Genomic DNA, 18,584 nt, shown 5'->3' on the forward strand with positions numbered 1-18,584 from the left:
TGCTCCAATATATTTTAACCATGCTCGGTTGTGTTGAAGCAAAACGTGATTAATAAATAACTGGTGTTATCCTTTGGCTACATTAGATGTCATCAACACATACTAGACTTAGACTACCGCATTGTTAGGTCGTGGAATAATCAATTATAGAAATTTTTTTTTTTACTTTTTAATATCAGAAAAGGAGAGCTAATACTTCTATAACTTATTTTTATTATTCAATTAAAAATTAGTGTAAAAAGTAATAATTATTTGATGTGACATAAAAAGATAAAAGAATAGTACATTTGTATTGAAAATTGATAATATTTTAAATTGGATGTAAGATATACAAGTAATTAGATGTTGCATAATCAAAGACAACAATAATTAAATTATTAGTAAATAAAATTTTAAAAGTTGTACGAAATAAAATAAGAAAAAAATTTAATTGTTATTTGATTACTATATTAATAAGAAAATTTATTTCTTATAGTTAATCTCCTGATATTAATCTAGTCATTTGACAATAATCAAGTTAACATATGCACAATAGATACAAGAAGGGATGGTATAGATGACAGCCTAGGAGCGATTACTCCTGGCCCTAACTTAGGAACGTGAAATGTTACTTTTGAGCCACTTTACTGATAATGACAGAGGCGTACTCAGAAATGGTTGGATCAGGTGATCCTTTGAGCTGAGTGAAGAGCGGAAGCAACTCAGAAGAACGTAGGAAGCGTCTGCATATGGCATGGTCGCACATCTTACGCAACGCAAAGAGGACAATTTTAAGAGGCGAATCGTTTAAAGCATCTCTCCTACTCGGGCTCAAGGCAATAGTGGAGTAGTTGCTGACCAACTTCATTAAAGCCTACAAGATCGATATATAGATGGGATTAGATGCACAATGATCTTGGGCGGTTTAGACTGTAGTAGTAACATTGTGATATCAACATCAAATTTTGTAGCTGACAACGTGTAAAGAATGCTATCGAGTGAACAGGTAAAATAAATGTTAGAAGGACAACAAAGAAAATTTGAAAATAATTCAAATCTTACAAACCTGCATGGCTCCTTGGGAGACGATGTCTTCGCAGAGTGTATTGGAATTTCTCACTAGGTTACTGAGTGCACCTGCAGCATTGGCTTTGGTTTTATCTTCCTCTGTAGCAAGTAGAAGATTCGCAAGTTGAGGTATGGATCTCCTGAGTTCTTCGTAAAGCATGTCATTGTGGTATGCTGCATTGCCGACCTGCAAAAGGACATTGCTGAGTCTAATGTCCTGTCTTTCTTGATAATTTAAACTCTTTGCGACATCTAGCCAGATTCTCCTATTTCTTTCCCTAATTTGTCAGGAAGAAGGGTTGTTCTTCCTCAGAATTATCAACTAGTCGATAATTTATGATGTGACATTAGCAAGTTAACGAGTATCATGTAGGGCAATTATAGATGTAAAAGAAAAAGTATTCTGATTCAGCAAGAAGCAAATGGAATAATATTTACTAAAATCACTTTCAAGGTATATTATAAACATTATTTCCTATCTGAACCTAAAATTCCAAAACTAATGGTTCATAAGGAAAAGGAGAATATTTTGGAATTATTCAAAAGCAACACAGCAAAATGCTAAAATCTTACTGCGAAACATGCAAACTTTCGGGTGCGTTTGTCAGGATCCGCGCATCTGTCAATTAGGAAATCAATAATCTTGTGCTTGGCCTGGAATGAGAGGTACAGAAAATATGAGCACGTAGTACCAAACAATTTAAATTAGGAAAGATAACCACACAATTACTTACAAGTGAGCTATAAAAGTAGGAATTGTGTCGGCACATATTTCCAATAGCACTGCAAGCTTTTGCACGTATATCAGAATCATCGTTGCATAGAAATTCTTTCAAGTAACCTACCAAACCTGCTTTGTCAACGGGATCATAGAAGTCCTGCACAAAACCACATCCAATACCAATTGTTTATGCAACATCTTTTGAAGAGAATAAAAACTCAAGCTGCAGGGCAATTACATCAATAACTGGCTAATGGAGTGAGGAACGGTAGTAGTTCATGATAACATAATAAAATGATTAAGTATGAACCTTTGACATTCGAGCAAGATCAGAAATTATCATCAGGAAGTCGAGCAAAGCCTCCCTTGGAAGAGAACCATCAAGCAACTTCCCCACTCTGCTGGGATTTAGCAAGCCTTCCGCAAGAAGCTTTGAAGCTACTGGACGGTAGCCCACCATTTTTGCCACAAAAGCGATGGGTCTTGCGAGATGTTCCAAATCAATGTAGTCCAGACACCTAATAAAGCAGCCAGGAACACCAGCCTGGAGAAACGCTGATAGCTTAGAAAGTGTGCTAAAAAACAGAGCAAAAGGATGAAGAATGAGGGAATTGAGATATGACCTCCAATAGGACCTGAACATACTGCGGTAAGCAGGCTTCAATTGCCTTGAGCATTTCCCTATTTTCAGCTGCGATTTTCATGCCAGGTGACCCTACATTTAGAAGAAAACCACTGTTGATTGATGCAGAGGTTGATGGGATGCTGGGAGAGCTCTGCACTGCAACAAAAGGAAATGCCAAGATATCAACCACTTGATTTATCAAATCTCTAACTCCACTGCTTCCACCACCAAGCCCCATCCAGTTTTTGAGAGCCTCTAGGTGTACATCAGATATCAACTCAACTATCAACTTTATATGTTCTCTCCTAAGCAAGATCTCACGGAAAGCACCACCAGAAAGGCACTGACACAAGGAGGAAAGTGTCCACACCACTCCTATTGGCGACAATCCGATTCTACCCTTTGGGCAATCTTTCCCATCTGCGGAATCTTTCAGATGCCCATCAGCCAGCAAACGTGTAAGAAGCTGCGGGATGCCATTTGAACATGCTTGTTCAATAGCCAGAGGTCCTCCCCATATCAATCTTGTCGCTAGAAGTCCAATGCTTCCATCCCTGAGGCCATACCAATTCGAGATCCCTCCATTATGATTTCCTAGAGCTTCACTATTATCATCAGATAACCAAAGCCGCAGGAGGGTGCGTAATGTTGCCATTGGAGGAAACAAAGCAAGTGCTGCTTCACAGATAGAACTCTTTTCATGCCCTCCATTTTCAAGCGAAACAAGTGATGATAACGCCAGCATTGCTGATGCACAGTGCGGTTGAAGGCAACTTGTTACAGTATCATCAGAGGAAGAAAGGTGGACAAGAACCGACAACCGTGATCTCTGCTTTTTCTGAGAATTAGTAAGAATAAATGATGCCGAGTATTTTCCATCCGACATCAAGCCATCAGCAATTGTTGCCAATGCAAGGCAGCAGTGAACGGCCAAAGCACGGGGGTTGGACAATTTACACTTTTGGTTCCCTGTCTCCTTGGAATCTTTGATTAAATTTGAAGCACATAAAGATAATAAGGAAAAAATATCACATACAACTGTTCCATCTCCCCCACAATCAATTTCATCTTCAGTACTAAGAGAAGCTGGAAGACCACACATCACCGAACAGACAGATGTGCCCAATAAACAGATCCTCGAGATGAGCTGAAAAGTAATGGTTCCATAGGATGTATCAGTGTAGTAACTAGAAAACATCAATAAGCTTATGAAGGAATAGGTCTCCGAATGAGAAGGAAAATTTATCTACAAAGAACTCAGAAAAATGTAAATAGGTCAATTCCCCAAATCAGGTAAACTGGGCATGTGCATAATGAGATATAATTGTTTAGTGCACAAGATATATCCAATGTGTATAATCATGTTCATCACGGAAATTGGTGTGTTGACATCAGGCTTTATTATAGGGACAAGAGTCTCAAGTGATAAAGAGATATGAGGTCTTTACAAATAAACCAATACGCAAATTGAATCAAAAGAAAAATGTAATAGTAGCTTTGAGTCATATAATGGAATTTTGTCAAAAAATGAGCAAATCTATATTTATGTGCGTGAAAGGATTTGAACATTGCCAATTTATTGAGGGAGAGAGAGAGAGAGAGAGAGAGAAAGAGAGAGACCTGAAGAGCAGCATGGAGAGCTGATTCGGGACCATTGTGAAAGCAGTAGTAAACTGCAACCTGCATAGGTTTTGATGCAAGAAATAACTTCACAACCATCTTAATTAGTTTGATTGGATCTGCATCCGCCAATAAACCTTGCTCTTGTGACCTGATATCTTGCTGGCAAAGAGAATTTTGCTGCAAATGAGCTAATGGAAGAACAGAATATTGTCTATTGTCGGATACAACCTCCATAGCATGAATTAGGTACCAAATAGCCTTGCTTGACTCACAAGCTGCTGGTATCAAATTGACAGAGCCCGACAGGAGGTTCGATCCTGAAGCTTCTAAACATTTGCACAGGAGTTCCAACAACTGTGATTCCCTAGCATGATAAACAATCTGGAGAAGATTTTCTTGCACTGGTTTTGAGTTCTTGGCTGAATTGGCTGTTTTCAGCCCTAGAGCAATGCGAGATAACATAACAGAAAAGCATGCAGTAGACTCATAGGCAATCCTCCCTGATGCATCTGTTGTTAAGACCAAAATCTGCAGTTCACAAAGCGTCACAGCTAAAGACTAATCCAAGGAGAAGGGATGAAAGCTCAACTGGGTAACAGGAAGAAACCTGTGAATAAAGCTCATTGAGGGAAGTCCAATGTTTTCCATAATGCTTTCCAATTTCATCTTCATTTCCAATATTATCAAGTAGCTTCTTTAAAATGGCAAGACTCTGCAAGTATTTGAAAGTCACTATATTTATAAGATTAGCATGCAATGTACTGACACGAGAATACATTAGCTGCTTATACCAAAATAATTGTTATAAGCACTGAATCACAAATGAATAGAAAAAGTTCAGTATGCAATATAACCTTTACTGCTAAAACATGAGGATCACAAATCTTCAGTTTGATAATGGCATAAGTAAACTCAAGGAGCACATTTATGATGTCATCCCATACTGCACAAGATTGATGTGATCCAGCTGAAATCATGTTTGTGAGAATTCTGAATGACTGATTGACGTAATCAACATTCAGTTCACTGCAAAAAAATGAACAATCAAAATTAAAATCACTCCACATTTATAATAAAAGAAAAAATAGACGAGAAGGAATAAAGAGCTTATACTAATACTGCACCAAAGAGTTGGCTCATCTTATAATGCTACCTTTTAACATGCTGAAGTTAGCAATAGATGCAATACACTGCATTCGTCAAATTAAAGCAAAATGAGAGACTATCAAGTGAATTACATTAAAAAAAAAGATGAACATAGAGAAATAAATGATAGTTACTTGGTAGCATTGTAGAGGAAAGGAGTCAGAAAATTTAGATATAATATATTTCTATATATAGTTCTTCCTTTTTCTTCTGTTCTGGTATGCAGTTCACTTTTTGTTGCTTTATTATATCCTTAATAATATTTAGCGAACATTATCACACAAAGAATGAAAATCCTAACATGTTGCAAAAAAAAAATTTTACTCTATGAGAAACAACATTTGTTTTTAAAGTTTTGCCAAACAGTAAAATCTGTGAGCCCATAAAGGATTGAAAAAAAAAGAATAGCATTTTCTATGTATGTAAGGCTTGCCCTTTGCACCCAAGAGGTTATGGTTCACGCATCGCAAATAGCATGATGGTGAGGTTATGTCCATCTCCCACCCAGACTACGCATAGGCAGGATGCTCACGCACTAGGACATCCCTATGTAAAGGATTAAAGGCATTCTCTATCAGGTTAATTTTTTAGAAAAGATGGTGGCTTAACATGGTATTAAAGCAAAAGTTCCAAATTCAAATCCCATATGGCCAACCTAACAATTTAAAGCAAAATATCTAAGAGGGGAAGTGTTAGACTAAAAGGATCAAAACATTTTGCTCTAGTAGCTTAAGGTTTTAGAGAAGATAGTAAGTTCGTAATACCGTGTGACAATATGGTCATGCTTATGCAATCAAATCATGCCTTTTCTTTTAAAAGTTGCAAGATGCCATGTGATATTAATAAATTATGATATGGATCTTAATAAATTATGATATAAATTATGATAGGTAACTTAGTATATAAGGTTAATTGGATCCACTTACTATGTAGAAAATGCATGTATCTTGAAATGATATAAACAAAACATGATAGAATTAATACTGTGATGTAAATCGGGTTAAGTCGGATTGCATCATGGGGACATTTGGCTCAATGGATCAAATCTAATTATCTTCAATATTCTGCTTCTGTGGTTTAGTTAGATTTTGAATATATTAGAATTTATTTAATTAGTTAAGTTCAATTCAGTTAAATTCTGGCGTAGTTTCTAGAAGATATTCTTCAGACGTCTGAATATAAGATAGACGACATCCTAATCTACAACTTTTGTATTCAAAGTTTTTGCATATTCGAACACTATAGATGGCAAAATGAAAAACTAATCTGAGAATGATAAGGAAAACTAATTCAGTTATGTTGTGTCTATTTCTAATTTATGTTTCTCTCTTATGTAAGTTCTTAAAGAAAAGCCTAGTACGCGTTACATCAGGACTAATCTCTCTCTTTATATATATATATATATATATATATATATATATGGAGTACAGGAATAATTTAATCAATCAATCATTAAGCAAAGATTATTTGGCTAAGACTTGTCGCCCCCTATCTCCTCTCTTTTTCTCTTGACCGCCGGTCACAGCTCTCCCCACTTCCAACCGAGCCACTTTCTTCCGTTGACAAGGTTCTCGATCAATTTCTAACCTCCTTCTTCCCCCCTAATATCCTCATCAATCTCTATTCCCTAATCTCCACCCAAGAGCATATCAACTTTTGCACTAATCCAGCCATTAAAGGTAGCAAACGTGCAAACCAATCCAAGTAGATCAAACATTTATCCTACAGGTCTATCTCACTCTAATTCAACGATATCTTCGGATATAGTCATCCAAATCTCATGATATTAGATTCGTTGGAAAGATCTCTTATAAAACTACAAGATATCCAATTTTCAAGAACATCCAACCAATAGAACTTCTGGAATAATTCTTGAAACTTCCGCTTTTATTTCTTGTCCAGAATCAGTTGCAAGTTGGTTCGAACCTCTTCGAGGGAGATCGTAACATACTATACCATATGTTGTAATAATGCAACATGCCAGGCAACGTAAGAACAAACAAGAAACCCATTCACAAAAATCTAGTGTGCATGACGTACTTTTCAAGAATAATTGCATGCTTCTGGCTAGAACATCAGAGAATGCCTAATAAGAAATAAAGTGTGAAGTTATATAAGACAGGTCCGTGGAAAGCATAAATTTATACGTGCATAAGTGCAAAAAAAAAACTTTTCGTTTAACACACTTATCACTATCTCGAATTTCTAATTTTAGTTTAGATATATGCATGCACAATTGGCACAAGAATTGGTATTGTTTTGTACATTCATGCTAAGTCTAAAACTATGTACTTTACAAAATGACTGAGGACCTTCATAATATCACCTCATACACGTGGTTTAAAAGAAGTTAAAAAGAAATGCTAGAAGGAAAGAAAAATCTGTCCCAAAGGCATGAAACTGTCCCAAAGGCATACATGGAGAGAAAAATGGATGGCCATGTAAATGTTACAAAATGGCACAAAAAAAAGAAGATCGAGCCAACTTAGAAAAATCTGGAATGTCTGTTTCATGACCGTTCATGCTATCATGCTGATGTTACTTACAAAGAAACACATTTAACAAAGCTTTATCACGAGGGATTAGACAGATCCAATCAGAAGTTTATGAATAGCATGCTTCACCTCACAATTCTGGGTTTCTCAAATAATAGCCGGCGTAAGAATTATGCTGTATATCAAAGGCAAACTAATGGTGTACCTGAAACAACTAGGAGATTTACCCAACCAATTCTTTAAGGGATACAAAATGGCTGACAATGCTTCATTATCTTGACCAATGCTGCTAGCACCTTTCACTGTCCGTGAAGTTTTTTCCAGTCTATCCAAAACTTGACAATCTGAAAGCATGCAGAAATTATGAGGTGATGATTAGAAAAAAGTTCAAGCAGCATAAGTAAATATGTCGTTCTATGACATGACATAGAACAAAGAAAATATCAGATCTTTGCACTTTGATATCAGAGGTTTCGATGACAAGTTGAGTAAATATACGTTGTATTAGCCCGTGCAGCTTGAAAATTCTATAAGGATTATTTTACAAAATGGAAAGCTCAAAATGAATGGAATTTGTCATGCGTTCAGACTTATTAAAAGATTGTCTGAAACCTATATCATCAGGTTCATCTTTCTGCTTACTGAAATATGGAAGGCAATGCAAATTTGTTTCGTTCTCCACATAATACTTTGAATTTCTTGAATTGTTTTACTTTGTCGACATCTCAGTCATTCTAGGTGTCATAGCGGTTTTTTTTTTTAAATGAGAAAAGGTATCATAGCATGTTAGGATTCACCATGAATAATATGACACCAAATATTTTGTTAATATAGGCCAATGCTTTCATTTGCATCAAGAAGCTACTTATTGGAAATTTCATGTATCACAGCACTATTTGCTCTATATCTTTTGAGACATAGGTGTCTCTATTTGCTGTACAACAGAAAAAATTAAAAGCAAGTAGATTCTAATAGTCACAAGTTAATGTCAACTTTGAATGTATTATTTACCTACAACTAAGAAGATAAAAGAACATAGACTACTCCAGCAATGTTCTAAAAAGCACAAGGCGGGTATGTAGTCGCCAAGGGGTTTCCTGGCATGAGACGGGGAGTGGACACCATGGCGAATCAGATGAGCCCAAGGTGGGTCTCAATTCTCAAACTAAAAAGTTACAAATATATTTTTTTAAAGCTATCTAGCAATATATAATCAAGTAAAAAAAGGATAGAAAACATTCAAATCATGATAGATACGAGCATTTTATGTAACTTTGAAAATAAAACAACGTATGTACTGGTTTTCATCTTTTGTATCTTAGTCAAAAGAAAAACAAACAAAGAATAAAAGACAAATGTCGACTATGGGAAAGTTTCGCAATCATCTACAGCCCCGAGTGCAAGAATTTCCACCAAATTACCACTATTGAGATAAGCTTATATTTCAATTGTCAATTTAAAATAAATGTATGATCACAAGACAAGAAAATTCAGATAAAAATCTTTCAAGCATAGACTGGATTTTGATTAGCGAACACAATTTATTTTCTTTTACCAAGATTCCACATAGGACAAATTGAGAAAATGGGGAAAATGTTTTAGTTACTATTGATTGCACTCAAAGCGGTAAAATGCCACAGCCCCAAAAAGTCTTTCCAACCTACTATGGTTGTAGCATATCGCTTAGAGGGCGCGTCTATCATGGTGGCCGCCACAACCTTTTTTTAGAACATTGAACTCCAATGAATGTGTACCACTATACATTGAATTGGTTTCTAGACCTAGATTAAGACTATTAAAAACTAACTCAGGTCAACATCCATTAGAATATGTTATAGTGCTTCTAAACATTGAGTACAGTAGACTACCCTCCACAAAAAGGTGGTGGTTAAAATCTTGCTCACATAGCTACCTGATATAGGTGAAGAAGAAACTTCATGCTGATTCACAAGAGTTGGCAAAGCGCCATCAACGGCAAGTTTTTGAGTATTGTTCTCATCATGGAAAGAAGTGGTTTTACCTGTCACAAAGAATGTTACTGTCTGAAATATTAAGCAACTAGAGAGAAATAAAGGTACTATAGTACAGAAGCATATAATCAGACTTTCAGCACCGGCAACAGAAGATTTGGTTGTCGAAGCAGGCATCTTGTTCTCCTCTCCCTTCTTGACTGTTTTGCATCCTCCAACTAAATTGGCTGCAGTTTCGGTTTCCTGGAATATCAAAAGGTCCATATAACACCCACGCAAACATTATATGATATTTGATCTATAAAGGACACCATTTTATCTATTTTATGCCATACTAACCCCAGCCTCCATATCCCCTGAGTTATCTTTGACAAATGGGTGCTCCAATAGTGCTGGCCAAGTTAATCTATTTTGGGGAATCTGCTTAATAATTATCATGAAAAATAAAATTGTCAGTAGAATAGAATAATTTGAGAGCTTCCCATTGCAGATTTGGATGAAAAGTTAATTGGGACCTTGTTGAGTAAACCCCTTAAGAAGCTTTTAAAGTTTGCACTCATATTATCTGGATATTTTACTGGATCCTGTCATATGACGAGAAAATATATATCAGGTCTCACAACATGCCCAGGGCATCAAATGTATACCAAAAGTTTTTAAGACTTACTTTGACTATGTGTCGAATGAGTGCATACACTGAATTTGTATAAAATGGAGGTTGACCAACAAATAGTTCGTACCTAGCCATTTACAAAAATTAGTTTTTTTTATCGATTAGGTAATGGAATGTACAAAAAAAAAACACCAATTGGATCATTCATTCTGAAGCAGAACAAGCAGAAACCAGAAACCAACTAGACGTAGGTTAATTGCAATGGTCTCAATGCTTCTGCAAATAAGATAAGTCATTTGCAGTTCAGACTTCAGTAAGTACTCAAAATTCTGTGATTTACTAGATGGACTATTTAACTAGCTTGTCTTTGCGTTTACTCATCATTCTTCAACTTTAGCCTCCATTCTCTGTCCGACTCATGAAGAGCATTAAAATAGGATAATGGGATTAAAAAGGAATTACATTGCTATCTAATGTCTGAATGCATTTCCAGCCCATCATCATCTTACTTCAAACAAAAATTTTCATTTAGACAATTTTCCATCGTATCTTTCCCCAAATTAGAGGTTCCTAGTATAGTTCATTGGCTGTGACTAGTGAATGAACTAGGTTTAGCAAATCTCACAGAACATCAAGTAAAATGAATGTTAGATTATTATAAAGAATTTGTTTCCAATGGATTTTCTTTCTTCTTTTATGCACTCAGTTTCATCTCAACCTGAATATGTTTGCAAGTGCTTTAATATTTCCACAGCAAAATCAACAGTAGTCTGCAATTCTGTACTAGTATCCTATTTCTGTTTTTAGTATGCACATGGTTAGCATGTCCACAGATAGAGGCCTAACAAAAGTAGCTTCACATTTGGAATATATGTCAGCATTCATTATTGATTTAGGATGCAAAATACTTCCTAATAATCAAAAACAAATTCTACATAGAAAATCGCTTGAAGTACTAAAAATAGAATCAAATTGGCTTTAAGTGAAAATTATTTCTAGAAAATTTTGAGCAAACACTTGACATACAAAATAACCCCAAGAGACCACAAATCTGCTGTATGATTGTATGGCTGTTCCCTCACCAATTCTGGAGCCATGTACAAAGGTGTACCTACAGAAGGAGCTCAATAAAATTAAGCAACAAAAAGACTGAAAAAGAACCACTTTATACAAAGTTAAATAATTTTTTTTCCAAAATTAAGATGTAGAGTTTTATGGAGCAGTCAATTCACACTAGAAGAAGTATGAGTCAAGTTTAGGAAGAATACACTAACTACCTTACGGAACACTGTGACTACACATGGATCCAAATTTTGAAAAACTAAAAAGAATACACACATGTTGGGTTTCTTATCATTTATCTGAACATGAACTATACCGATTTATGTTACTTTAGTATCCTAAAAATAACCCGATGATGCCTGCTAATGCACATATCAAATGAAAGGACTAGGATTAGCATGAGATGATGTCTATGCTATGATACACACAATTTCTACATTAAAAGGAAACAAAAAGGATCAAGATGCTCGCATGAAATTAATTTACTAGAAATGTGCTATGAGGTTTACCTTTTATAGAACGCAGAACTACAGTATTAGCTGACATCGCGCGTGCAAATCCAAAGTCACAAAGCTGTAAATAAAAGGAAATTTCTATCAAGAGGAAAAGAAAGTAAAGGGAATCTTAAAAGAAGAAATCAACAAAATTAGAAAGGAAAAAAAGGCACATATAAGTCTCTCAATGCTTAAAAGCCTGAGAGTTATCTTTCAATAGAATAGGCATAATTTATAATCAGAAGTACATTACTATAAAGGAGAATGTACATAACATTCTTGGAAGGATCTCACAAATGTTTCTTTCAAAGATGGTGTAAAACGTACGAAATATCTCAGCAAGTGAAAGCTTGCAGTCCCACACAACATGAACTAGATCGACAGCAATTAATGACTATTGAGGAAGGATAAACCTAAACTTCACAAGTTGGCACTATCTTCATTTCTTCCTCCAAGTTCAAAGTGGAACTCTTCGTTGTCTTCAACATTTCATTTCATCTCATTGCTCAAGTAATGTCGCACCTTTGCAATTTAGAAGATATTATATGCAAACAAAAATTGACGGAGATGTAGGATGTGAAACAATCATTCAGGTTCAAAGGAAGTATTGAGGACACAATATTTTCGATGACCTAACTCCGATTTAGTGTTGTTAGAATATAAAATATAGAAAGCACTGTTCTCTGACAGTTTTAGCTTTTTTGAGTTTAAATCCTGTCAAGATTATCTTTACCAAAAAAATATAAAACTTCCACCAATATAAGTCAAATTCACCTTTTCAGCCTCTCAAATAGTCTCAAGCCCAGATGTGAGAGCAAGTGTTAGAATATAAAATATAACGACCATTGATAACTAACAAGTGTACTAAGTTGACAAGTCTAGATTATAAACAAAAATATGCAGCACCAATCATCTGAAAATTTGATATGTCTCTAGAAGAATTAAGTACCACTCCATGTTCTTCGACACACAACTATAGAACTAATTACTGCATTGATAGTTGAAGCCTTGGAAAAGAAACAAACAAGCTAAAAAAATACAAAGCATCTCATGGAATCAAAAATTTGAAAAAAAGAAGAAGAAAATAAGGCTCTCAAACACGGAACCATGAAGCACATCTAGATATAACCACAAATAGTGAAGACGAGATTGTTAGTTTATTTATGCTTCTGGTAATATCTAAAAAAGACCACTTAATGCCATCATTGAATTTTCTATAAAAATTTACACATCCAGGTTCTACAAGTAATTTCAAAGTTTAAACTACTTTAATTATTCAACAAGCTAGCTTCATTATCTTAGATGAAAAAATTTCTAAAAGCGCCTAAATCACGCTGAACTACTAAACACTGACACAACAAATATAGCTGATCACTTTAATGGCTGAGGCATAAAAGAATGCAAGCACATAGAACATCACCACAAGATATCCACTTGTTGCAGGGTAAGGATACGTGGAGAAAAGTTACTCAGAAAGAGCGTAGCAAAATCAAGAGTTATTCTTAACAACTATGATTGTACATCCAAGAGCAAATTAGTCTCAAGAAAAAAATGGGGAAAAGCCTTACCTTAACAATAGATCCTGCCCCAATGAGGATATTCTGGGGCTTCATATCACGATGGATTATGCGATTAGAGTGTAAGTAATATAATGCTTTCACCTGAAACAAACATCAGATTATGAATGCATCATGTAAAATATGCCAGGCGCCAGGTAAGAAAGGCATCAATTTGCTGAGTCAAGTACCAGTTGTTTAGCAATTGCCTGAACTTGTTCTTCTGGGAGACACTTATCATCCTCAAGAACCTCAAATAGTTCTCCCTTAAAAAAGGCAAGAAGTGAAAGCATTAGCTTGGATAATTCATGTATAATTTTTACATATATAAAAATGGAAAAATTGACAAGTAGTGAAACAAATATTGATACCTGAGCAAATTCTGTAACAACACAAAATTCCTGTGGTGTTTCGAATGCATCAAGCATTTCAATTATATTCTCATGCTTTAACTTCCTGAGGATCTATCAAATTGCAGAATTAAAGTTGGATGAAAGATCAAAAACCATGTTAAGAAAACTTTAAAAAGAAAAAGAAAAAACAAATAACACAAACTATGACAACCATTCTTTTAGATTTTCTTTTTCCCAGTAGTAAGCATGTAAATAAGTTATTTGCTCTGAGTTTGCTCTGAGTAAATAAATGGTTATGATTATATAAGTGGAATGACCATTCATGCTAAGATTAAAAGCAACTCTCCTGTTTTCCCGTGAGTAAAGGTACTTCTACATATGACAATTTTGTTTATCAAAGAAGATGTTAAATGATTAATGTTGACCACCAAGAAAGAAGATATAATATGTATGGAAACATTAGAACAACAAGCAATTACTGGAGTAATTGAGTTGATGGCATTGGTCAGTAAATTACTAAATTGGACATCATAGTATCCTCACTCATAATATTCAAGTGGGGTGTTCCACTTTGAATTACTATCTCAAGGCCCATAAAAAGAGAAAATATAACTATTGTATGATGAACCAATCTTTCTCATAACTGAGAGAATCATCAATATTTAACAACTGCATGACGCCATTGTTTAGTAAAATAGAAAAGATTAGAGTTAAACTGAACAGTACCTCAATTTCTTGTCTTAAGTTATGTATGTCCTTGTCACTTTTTCCGTGCTTAAGAATAAACTTCATTGCAACAGTCTGGGGAAAAAATAATTCAAAAAACAATTTCATCTATCAGGGTATCTGAAGTTCTGAACTCACTGATTTCAACAGCTCATACTGACCTGTCTCGTATACTTGCGTCTTCCTTTGTACACCTTCCCGAAAGAGCCTTCTCCAACCAACTCTATCACATGGTAATCCTCCACCGCCATGTTATAATCTAGTAACCAAACAAGAAACTCTTCGCAGCTATACAAGCTTTTGTACCTGCAAAACTGCAATTAAAATTAACAAATTTAAATTCTTCTATTGCTGAAAGAGGAAATCCTAGAGAACAGAGCTGGCTTGTCCGAAGCTGAGATAAAATTGAAAAAAGGGGGTAAAATCTTGATGAAAAACATCGTACATGAGATTCAAAAACTTCTATGAGTTCAATTAAATGATAAATTGCACAAGGAATTAAGAATTCTCCTAGCAAGAAAAAGTTCTTGTCTGAAATGAAGCAAGCGTTTTCCACAATAGGGAACCCTAAGTAGAGGATCCAGCTTTGCCCCTATTCTGAGAAATTGTTGATGAAAATGGGCTAAAGATCGATCAAATTCATCATCGAGCAGATCGTGTACTTCTAAGCATGCAACTAAACAACATAATGTACAAAAAGGCTAACAATCTTCTTCATTGGTAGAAATTTCTTGACCGGAATGAAACAAAGGCCTTCCACAGTAAGAGAATTGAGAAACTCCTCCATCTTTCTAAATTTGATATAAAATTGAAGAACAAGCTAAATAATAAATATCGGTGAACACAAAACGAAAAATGGACAAAAAGGTCAATCAGTTTCGTCATATAACAGAACAAGACGAAAGAGGGAAAGATATTTAGAAGAGTATCCTAAACCTTAAATCTGAGACAATTTCAAGAAAAATGAGACAAAACATCGAGCAATTTCGTTTCAAGATAGATCAAGAACAAAGAGAAAAACGTCATTTAGGAGAATCGCCTAAACCCTAATTATGCCCTAAATTTTGAATAAGATGGGTAATATATGGGTCATATTCGTCATAGAAGAGATCAAGAACAAAGAGGAAAACAAAATATAGAAAATACACCAAAACCCTAAATCTGAGATAAATTTTGAGCAAAATTTGAGCTCAAAGATCGATCGAATTGGTCATATAAAAGATCTTAAACAGAGAAGAATGCATCTAGAAGAATCACCTTACGGATCTACACTTGCTCCTCTACTTCCCTGGATCTACCTCACTAGGGCTTGCAAGAATTTCGGGGTTGCCTGAGAGCGTGAGGGTGTTTAAATATTTTCCCCGCCCATTCTAGTGAAACGGGTCGGGTTTTCGGGCAAGTGGAGTCGACCCGGCCCGGTATAAAAGGGTGTTTAGGGTTACCTACGTAGACTATAGGTAGAGCTTAATGGTCGGGTCGGGTTGGATTTAGGTAAATTAGGACTTCGAAACTGAATAAAGAAAGAGAAATTTGAGTTTTCCCACCTAGGATATAGACCGTCAAATTTTGAAATGGACGGTTCGGATTACGACGCAAGTTATTTAATCCTTTGTTTTTTAGTAATAGCTAATTCACATTTTCCGGATAGCAAAATTAAAAAATTATATTATAACTAAACGGAGACACAAATTAAATAATTTTGTCAGATCTGAATTGGATCTTAAAATTATATGTATTGGATTTTAAACGAATACAAATCAGATTTTGAATGAATTATAATATTTTATTTGGACACGGCTAATATAAAATACTAGGAAGTTTATAAAAATAATTTCTTGCATATCAAGTACATATAAAGTTATTAAAATCAATCTTTACAAATAATATATAATACATCATTAGCAACAACATCACTATTCATCATCTAAATGAGCAAACCAGAAACAACAAATTTCTTTTTCAATGTCCGATCAAGTAACCTCGTTAAATTTGATTTCAAGATCGGCTAAGATATGTGTATAAATAATGCGAGCAATAAAAAAATTTAGAAGAAAATAACAAATTTTACATAATATAACATTATTAACAAAATTAAACAACAATAATTTATTATAATTGAGCATCAACATACAAATAGATTTTCTTTCTAACTTCACATACTTCAATTGTGGACAACGTACAATCATTTTCATTCACACCAACTTCAAAACAAGATTAAATTAACACAAACTCAAATACAAAGTCTAGATAAAAATTAACACTAAATTTAAGAAAATTAAATTAACACAAGTTCACATTCATTTCAACAAACTAAATTAACAAAAGTTCAAAAAATAATCAATATCCCTAAACATCCAACTATCCAAAAAGTCGTCCTCCTTCAAGTGCATTGTAGTAATACTAGTCATAAAAGAAGGTAAAGCAAACTTATGGAAATCGGACATGAGCAGTAACAGGTAGCGATAATATAACTGACCAACTTCCATCAGTTTAGGCATCAAATTCAATTCAGAATGGTGCAGAAAGAATGCATATTAAGCAATATCTATAATCTCCGAGGGAAGATTTTTCCTTAAAACATAGAGAAGACAGCAATGCGCTAAAATTAGCATCTGAATCTCTAGACAAACTGAAAATTATTTAACTGATATGTCATCTATTACAAATTAACTACGGACAGGCTTAATAATTAATTTTATGTATTAATAGAAAGATCTACTTACAAGGCTGGTGACGGCGAGCTCGAGGAGGGAGGAGGCAGATCTTTTGATGGCGGCGGAGCTTGGTGACGACCAGATCGAGGAGGGAGGAGGCGGATCTAGGTGGCGGCAGAGTAGTGATGGCGGCGGCGCTTTGTGACGACGGAGAGGCGATAGTGGCGGAGCTTGGTGGCGACAAGATCGAGGAGGGAGGAGGCGGATCTTGGTGACGGCGGAGAGGCGATGGCGGCGGAAGAGGAGTTGAAGATGGCAAAGGTAGGGTGGTGATTTTGGGATTTCAAATTTTCAATGGCGGTTAGATAAAGAAGGTCGGGATTTTGGTTTCGAGTTTCGAATTTTTGAATTTCGATGATGAGACTGAGGACTTGAGGTGAAGACAGGGTAGCTGGGTAGTGGATACTGGATACTGGATACTGGATACTGGATGCGATTTAGTTAGTAACGGGTCCGACTTAGACTTTAGCGGGTTGGATATGTAATATAGATATATTATTTAAAAATTATGTGGTAAATGGTACATTTGTATTTGTATCCGAACAATTTTTTTCTACCCGTATCTAAATTCATATGTATTTTTTTAATATATATATATATATATATATATATATATATATATATATCTATATTTGAGTCTAGTAAAAAAATTTTAACCTGAATTCGATCGAATCAACTCAGTGTTAATCTGACTCATTTTCGCTAATGCATCAAAGACTTAGTAGAACAATAGTAAAGGAGGAAGCATTTGGCTCGAGAGAAGAAGAGATGAGAAGGGGGCAAAAGAGTCATTATAAAAAATAAGATTTAAGTTGATCCATAAATAATAATAACTATTTTGTTAATATTAATTCTCAATAATAAATATCTATACATTAGAGTATGAATGATATTAAAAATAATGAAGTGGTATTAATAAGCTTTCTTAAAATTTATCATGATTAAAACTGAACTTAGGTTCAGGAAATATCATTTTTTCCTTACATAAATTATTTAAAAACTATCTAATATGCATAGTACAAAATAAATAAATACTTTTTATGTAAAATAAAATTAGTAATAAATATTTTACACTTTAAACTTCGAGAGTAAAGAGTATTGTAGTCACGTAGATACGTAATTACTTTAATTATTAATTTGTTATGAATATTTCATTAAAATCTAATCACAATGATAATTTTAAAAATATTATAATTTTTTAAATAATGTAATGAAATTATTATATTATGAAAGTTTCAATGACAATTATATAAAAATAATACTAAATTTCATACAACCCAATCCCACAGTAGTCGACGCCTCCCTTTAAATAAAAAAAAAAAATTATGCACATGTCTGTCATATATATAATATTTAACTAATTATTCGCGCCAAAAATATCACAGTCGTGTTTGTTATAATCTTTGATCATAAGAAAGCACTAATCGATAAAAAGTCGC

General features: G+C 34.6%; 1 protein-coding gene across 5 annotated transcripts; it reads right to left on the reverse strand.

Annotated features, from left to right (window-relative positions):
* Positions 1 to 449: 449 nt before the first annotated feature.
* Positions 450 to 17,473, reverse strand: LOC140790268 (serine/threonine-protein kinase TIO). 5 transcript variants are annotated; one of them, XM_073140257.1, is made up of 23 exons: positions 17,155 to 17,473; positions 14,593 to 14,737; positions 14,432 to 14,506; positions 13,724 to 13,816; positions 13,544 to 13,618; positions 13,365 to 13,457; positions 11,812 to 11,875; positions 11,267 to 11,351; positions 10,295 to 10,367; positions 10,143 to 10,211; positions 9,967 to 10,047; positions 9,762 to 9,870; positions 9,570 to 9,677; positions 7,863 to 8,001; positions 4,871 to 5,042; positions 4,624 to 4,728; positions 4,014 to 4,544; positions 2,392 to 3,540; positions 2,079 to 2,312; positions 1,782 to 1,925; positions 1,621 to 1,701; positions 1,046 to 1,234; positions 450 to 853 (listed from the first exon to the last, which is right to left on the reverse strand). In XM_073140257.1, exons 2-23 carry the CDS (start codon positions 14,680 to 14,682, stop codon positions 608 to 610), a joined length of 4,005 nt encoding a protein of 1,334 aa, XP_072996358.1. In that variant the 5' UTR covers positions 14,683 to 14,737; positions 17,155 to 17,473; the 3' UTR covers positions 450 to 607. The 5 variants fall into 5 exon arrangements, with proteins under 5 accessions (XP_072996358.1, XP_072996359.1, XP_072996357.1 ...); XM_073140258.1 differs by having other exon boundaries at positions 14,593 to 14,745; XM_073140256.1 differs by lacking the exon at positions 17,155 to 17,473 and adding an exon at positions 15,689 to 15,847.
* Between the last annotated feature and the right edge of the window lie 1,111 nt (positions 17,474 to 18,584).

This window comes from Typha latifolia, chromosome 6 (genome assembly GCF_019914945.1).
Source record: "Typha latifolia isolate L0001 chromosome 6, TyphaL0001v2, whole genome shotgun sequence".
NCBI classification, from domain to species: domain Eukaryota; kingdom Viridiplantae; phylum Streptophyta; class Magnoliopsida; order Poales; family Typhaceae; genus Typha; species Typha latifolia.